This window comes from Ipomoea nil, unplaced genomic scaffold (genome assembly GCF_001879475.1).
Source record: "Ipomoea nil cultivar Tokyo-kokei standard unplaced genomic scaffold, Asagao_1.1 scaffold2484, whole genome shotgun sequence".
Lineage (NCBI taxonomy): Eukaryota > Viridiplantae > Streptophyta > Magnoliopsida > Solanales > Convolvulaceae > Ipomoea > Ipomoea nil.
Window position 1 is genome coordinate 327,070 of NW_017618912.1, and position 7,328 is coordinate 334,397.

At 43.1% G+C, this 7,328-nt stretch overlaps 1 protein-coding gene across 1 annotated transcript; it reads right to left on the reverse strand.

Moving 5' to 3' along the window:
- Positions 1–4,728: 4,728 nt before the first annotated feature.
- Positions 4,729–6,510, reverse strand: LOC109153450. Its single transcript, XM_019301319.1, has 2 exons — positions 6,191–6,510; positions 4,729–6,082 (listed from the first exon to the last, which is right to left on the reverse strand). The coding sequence occupies exons 1-2, from the start codon at positions 6,508–6,510 to the stop codon at positions 4,729–4,731; spliced, it is 1,674 nt and encodes a 557-aa protein (XP_019156864.1).
- Positions 6,511–7,328: the final 818 nt, after the last annotated feature.

The window sequence follows — 7,328 nt, forward strand, 5'->3', positions numbered from 1 at the left end:
CAGGCTGACTCCCCACAATAATCTTTTGTTTTCATTCGTAGTGGAATAATGAATTTCATTGAGCAATTTTCCTACCCCGAGTTGTGGAAGAGTACGGGCACATGCGAGATCAAGTACTCGGGCACCGCGGGGCCGGCCTCCTCAGGGTCGGCCAACGCGGGGTCGGCCGACCTGAGGACGTCCATACCAGGTCGGTCGGACGTGGCGGTTGCGTAAGCAGTGACCGCGACGGCCAACCTAGACGTAGCACAGGCCCTAGTGGTGGTATGAGGTCCGACCTCGCCTATCACCGAACGGATGGGTTCGAGGCGCGAGTCAAAGGACTCCAACCCCAGAATCGCTAAAACGTCCTAGGGGCGGTACGAGGTCCGACCTTTCCCACCGCCGAACGTGCGTAACGCAATCTTAACACCCTAGGGCAGTACGAGGTCCGACCTTGTCTATCGCCGAACAGAAGGGTTCGGGGCGCGAGTCAAAGGACTCCAACCCCAGAATCGCTAAAACGTCCTAGGGGCGGTACGAGGTCTGGTCTTCCTTACCTTACCTCTCTTCCATATCCTCTGGAAAGTTTATCTCTGTATCTATATGTATCCTAGGGGCGGTACGAGGTTCGGCCTCGCCCACCGCCGAACGGGTGTAACGCAATCTAAATACCCTAGGGGTGGTACGAGGTCCGGCCTCGCCTATCGCCGAACGGAAGGATTCGAAATGCGAGTCAAAAGGCTCCAACCCATGAATCGCTAAGAAGTTCTAGGGGCGGTATGAGGTCCGATCTCGCCTATCGCCGAACGGGCGTAACACAATCTCGATACCCTAGCGACGAAACGAGGCCCGACCTCGCGTATCAACCCAGACGGAAGAGCTTAACAGCCCAAGTCCGGTGACTTGGAGTCGAAGGGCCACCCTAAGGGGGCACGAGATCCGACCTCGCGTACCAACCCCAACGGAAGAGATTAACGGCCCAAGTAAGGTGGCTTGGGGTCGAAGGGCTACCCTAAGGGGAGCCCGAAGTCCGACCTCATTTGCCACTCGGCAGGGTCTCGGCCGACTTCCCAAGGAGGTCTTGGCGGACTTTTTCGATGAGGTCTCGGTCGACCTCTCGAGGAGGTCTCGACCGACCTCTCGGGGAGGACTCGACCGACCTCTCGGGGAGGTCCCGGCCGACCTCTCGGGGAGGTTTCCGCCGACCTCTCGAGGAGGTCTCCACCGACCTCTCGAGGAGGTCTCCGCCGACCTCTTGAGGAGGTCCCCGCTGACCTCTAGACGAGGTCTCGACCGACCTCTCGGGGAAGTCCCGGCCTACCTCTCTGGGAGGTCTCCACCGACCTCTCGAGGAGGTCCCCGTCGTCCTCTCGAGGAGGTCTCGACCGACCTCTCGGGGAGGTCTCCGCCGACCTCTCGATGAGGTCCCCGCCAAACAACAAACCTTTAAAACCCTTTCTTTTTTTCTTGTTTTGTTTCCGCCGAACCCACCAAGTATAAAACCAAAACAACCTTAATCTCTATTTTTCTTTCTTTCCTTGCTGCGCAATTCTGTAAAGGAAAAATAAAACAAAACCAATTAAGTTAAAATAATAATAATTATATTAACCTAATGACACCACTTAACTTAATAAATAAAACACTAATTTAAAATTTAAGATATAAAACTACCAAATAAATTTAATACTATAGATAAAATAAAACTCCTATTTATATTAATAAAAATGCAACATTAGCCTAATATTTATTAAAACCCATCTAAACTAGTCTAAACTAGTAACATATAACTAAATATAATATTTATAATATAATTAACCCTAAAACTGAATTTATTAAAGAAAATCACTTACTAAAATTACTCTAAATAATGCCTAGAAATTAAGCTTATCAGCGAACTCGGGGCGAAGCAATATGGAGCAGATCACATCCGGCATCGAGTGGACTACGCACGTGACCGGACAGACCATGGAGAGGTCTACCTATCACGGGGTCCCCGGCTACTATGCATACGGAGTGACGAACCACCACGGGGTCGCCCAACATGGGCTCGGCACCCCGGGGTCGGCTAACCACCCCGGGGTCGGCCAACATGGGTTCGGCACACCGTGGTCGGCTAACCACCCCGGGGTCGGCCGGCACACCCGGGGTCGGCCTACGCGTGGTCGGCCACCCCAGGGTCGGCCTGGCGTGTCGAGCCGACCTCCACGGGTTCGGCCGAGCCCATGGCCGGCACCTTGGCCGAGCTCCGTGCTCGGCCAAGGACCGGGTCCTCACGTGGAGCGAGTCCCGTGGCGCGGGCCGCGGCTCCTCCCGCGTGACCCGGGCCCGATCCGGCCGGGGGTATAAAAACACCCCCTGGTGTCCTATTCAAGCAGCTTCTATCTTCTGACAATACTTGTATCATTATTATACGTCATGAACCTCTATAATAGCATTACACATCTATTTAATATAATATCATTTATGTACACACCCCTATTATCATTTTATTACTCCGTTTATCACATTCGATATATATTCGGGTTGTATAATCCAGACCCCCGAGTTCATATAATCCATCAGGCTGCCTCAAAGTTTTCGGTGTCATCCCAACAGATAACCGGTGGCTATTTGCCTGAAATTAAAATGAAGGGTAAAGATGATTGTAGCTCAGGTCATTGTCTAGACTCCAATGTCTTTAGGACATGAAACTTATTTTTCGTCAAGTTTGTGTTCAACACTTTGCTAGCAGCAGGTTTTCTCTGAAAAATTGCAAAACAGGAACTTGTAGCTGTTCCTTGCTAAAATTAGAGCGTAGCAACCGTAACATTGTACGTAATTGTTCAATCTGCACATCACGAAGAGCCCTGATTGCTGCACTCTGATGTTCAACAAAATCTGAAAATAAATAGGGTGCAAGAGACACTTCAGTAAAGTACAATCTCATTGAACACTAAAAATTTGAGGAAAGAATAGACAATGGCATGCAGGATGGTGCACAGCAACATTAAAATGTTTATGTCTCATCGGGGTGATTAATTGGAAATTATTAATTAAGTGTGCTAGCAACTAGAAAATTGAGTCATACATGACCCAGGACACAAGGTGAAGACTTTGAGTTTACACTTAAAGAAATTTAATTAATAAACAGTAAACTGGTGATGCCCACTTTAAACATAATCTCCAAGAGAATTTATAAACTGTTAAGACATATCACATGATTTACTTTTTCTATAGGACAAGAAAAAAGACAAACATAACCTAACTTCACATATCATTCAATTTACTTCCTCTATCAAAGAGAGTAATAGAAATTGATTTTCAAACAAGATGAAGTAGAACTCTCGAGATGGGGGTTTAAGAAAGGAGAATGAGACAATGAGGCACATTTCTTGATGCCATGGCCAATCCAAATGGTCCAACTCTAAAAACCCCACATAAAAAGAAAAAGCTAGCAGACTATCCCTGTGCCCCTGTCCCTATCTATATCACCTCATCAAATTTCTTTTGACCACAAGATCTAAAAGGGGGGAGATGCTGCTAAATTTGAATTGAATACCCAATGTACACAAAGCAGTAACAGATAGATGTGTGGAATCAGAAAAGGCTCAATGGCTATCCATCCCATCACTGCAAATATCAATTCTTATTGTAATTAATATAGATGTTTGAATTTGGTAACGTTGAAACAGACGTTGTGACACAAATATTTATAAAGCAGTATCGGGCAAGCAGCCCTAATCTGCGAGGCACTTCTCAAATTGAAAATTTGCCTAAATCCACTAAAAGCTCAATATTTAAAGTACACTTTGTTTAGGGAACGGGGATTACACAATATGATTTCCTATCAAGCTATTGAGACCTAAACACTTGTACTACTTTTCAAGGGGATTTGGGTATCTCTCTCAATGACTCTCGTGCTCACAATTAGGTGCTGAAAGCGTGAGTTTGTGTGATTGAGAGTGTCTTCTTTTATAGGAGTTTAATAACCTTAGTCTGCGCATGAGTGGGTTATTAGTCCTAATCACAGTTGGATTATGACATCTTATTATGGTTGGGATATGGTTTTTGCATTTACCACTTTGACAATTTATTTTAGGTCAACACTCTCCCCCTTTGTCAAACTTTTGCAAAAACATTGATCCTCAGAGATACTTGATTCTTGGCTTGTCTCCCCCTTGATTTGATCTCACTCTTGATGTGTAATCTTCTTAGATTTAGTACCCATAGTCTAATATCTTCAAGTAATTAATTATGCCAGGGATATTTGTTTAGATTGCTACAAAGTGGAGACTAGATAGAGACTAGTCATATAATCTTGGAATTTCTAAGTCTTCGAAGGATGATCACAAAATGAACAACCTGGCTGTCTGGACAGTTCAGAGACTATCAACAATAGTTATCAAAAAGGACATTTTCGGTTAGATCGGCTAAGTTTCAAAAGAAACATAAATCAGCTAACAGTTGAGAAATTTGTAAAAAGCTTCTTGGTCAAGTTGTCTGCTCCAAAATAGAGTTTCCAGAGTTACCAGCTGTCTGATCCAGAATAGAATATTTCCAGAGACTTCACAATAATCAAATTCCTGAATTGGAGGTCAATTCATAATCCACAATCCAAAAAGATTTCCAGTTCCAAAATCATTTCAAAAAGTTTTCCAGTTCCAGAAAAATTTCCAGAAGTAACAATTTTCAGTTCCAGTTACAATTTCCAGTTCCAGTTCCAGAATCATTGTTTCTCCCCCTTTTTTGCTTAAAAGTTTGAAGCTGCTAGGTAGATTCTTCACCTTCATCTGCAGCACTGCCACTATCTTCATCATCTTCTTGATTAGGTTCCTCTTCAGCCTCCTGATCATCTTGATTACTAGTACTGTCTTCCTCCTCTTCTTCATTAGTTTCATTGCCAGTTGCTTCTTCATTTTGCTGACTATCTTCTTTGTCATTGTTTGCTTTCAAAACTGTCAACCACTGGAGTAATTCTGCCTTTTCTTCTTTGACTTCAATATGTTTTCTTAACAGTTGTTTTTCTGCAATATCCAATTCCCTTAGTTTTTTCTCAAAGTATCTAATCAAAGTTTGCTGATTAGTTGGGTCATCTGCTGGCACCGAATTCTTGAGATCATTTTGATGTGCTCCTTTTTTCAGCTTTATTGTTGTGTTTAAGGTTTTGACTTGCACTTTTGGCCCTTGTGACTTTAGTCCTTGTTTGGTTAGGATAGAGTAGACCAGATTCGGAAAGATTAAGTGGGCTTTTGTTTCTCGGTTTTCTGCAAAGTGTGTGATCTTTGAGTGGATAATAACTCCAAGATTGACTTTGATTCCCTTCCCTATTTTGTACAACAATTCTGCTAGGCTCCATTTGAATGTTGTCTCATGTAGTGATGGCATCCAATTGACAAGAACAATTTTTTGGAGTATGGCATACTTGCTCGTTAGGGAAGCAACCTTGATTTTGTTTGTATCAAAACTTACATTTCCAGCAGTCAGTTCATAAGCAACCTGCTCATTTTGTAGTTGAATTTCTTGTTCTCCTGTGGATGTCCCTAGGTATTCATTGATGATTTCTGGATTGAATTCAAAGAATTTTCCACGTAGATATACCATTCCAAACATTGGGGTTTTAGGGTTGATGGTGGCTTTGGTGAGATTGCTATAGAACTCCCTAATGACCTGTTCCTCATAAGGATAGATGTTTGTGACTGTCCCTAGTAGGTTGTTTCTGGCTAGGGTTTCAGAAATCTGGGCATAATTTTCTAGTTTGTCAAGTATGAGGATTTTTTGGTTGATGATGTTTTTATCCACAAATTTGTTCCAATCTTTGGCATTTTCTTTAGACAAAAACTTTGAACTATAGGGTTTTGGCAGTTTTGTCAAGTCAGCATCACTAACTACCTTTTGTTTCCCATTATCCTTTGCAGGCAGTGTCTTTTTCTCAGAATTTCTAACAATCTTTTGTTTTCCTTTTTCCTTAGCTGTCAATTTCTTTCTCTTCTTTCCTGAACCTTCTTCTTCACATTCATTATCTTCTCTTATCTCATCTGGAATCCAGTCTTGTTCTTCTTCTATATTTTTCCCCCTTTGTTTCTTGGTAATTATCTGTCTTGGGGGAGGTATGTTGGGGGTTCTTCAGGGAGGTCTAGCAGATATTGGGAAATCATTGGGCCGTTTTGCTCTGGGGTCTGCCCCTTGGTAGGGGTCTGCCCTCTTTCGTTTTCTCTGTTCTCTGTTGGACAGAGAGGGCGGAGGTGAGGGTTCTACAACCGGGTGTTCTTCTTCATCTTGGGTGGGATTAACATTATTCTCCCTTAATTCATCCTCAATGGATGGAGAAATCGTGAGGTCTCCATATAAATCAACAGTAAGATTACCTTGTCTAGGGTTTTGGACTTCTTCGAATGGAACCTGTGAGATGGGAACTGGATCCATGACGATGGTGGTGGTGACCTCTTCTTCGATGCATACCGGGTTTGATGGGATTCCGATGCCGGCGAACTGCGAGGTGGTTCCTCTCCGAGGTATTTTTCCTTGCCTTTGATTTCTCGTTCTCACCATAGTTGCTCTGTTGTAGAGAGTAGAAGATGACTGTGAGGGTGATTGTGGATGAGAAGATGCAATCGGGTGATCTCAAATGTGATTTTGAATTTTGGGGATTTAGAAGTGGGCCGGGTATGGACCTTCCGGATGTGGGCTGGATGAGAGCCTCATGAAGATGGCGGTGTGGATCATGCTTATAAGTATAGTAAGACTTCTTCTTTTTTTTTTTTTTGATATATATAAATGAAAATATAGATATGGGTAAAATGACTCGTGTATTTGTTTATAAAATACACAGTCCTAATTCTGCTCTCAGTTTTGCATATCTATTTCCATCAAGTGCCTTTGTGAGTATATCTGCAAGTTGGTTTTCTGTGTTGATATGTGTGAGATTGATAATTTTGTTTTCAACGAGTTCTCTTATAAAATGATGTCTGATGTCGATGTGTTTTGTTCTTGAGTGTTGTACTGGATTCTTGGAGATGTCTATTGCACTTTTGTTATCACAGTGTATGGTCATAGTTGTTTGATGTATTCCATAATCTTCTAGCATCTGTTTCATCCAAAGTAATTGTGTGCAACAGCTCCCGGCTACAATGTATTCTGCCTCCGCTGTTGATAATGATATAGAGCTTTGTTTTTTGCTTATCCAAGATACGAGATTTGTTCCTAGGAAGAAACAACCCCCTGAGGTGCTTTTTCTGTCATCTACGTTTCCTGCCCAATCGGCATCACAATAAGCTGATAAGTGATTGTTGGTGTCGAAAGAATACCATATCCCTAATTCGGTTGTTCCTTTAACATATTTAATGACTCTTTTTACTGCCTTTAAATGT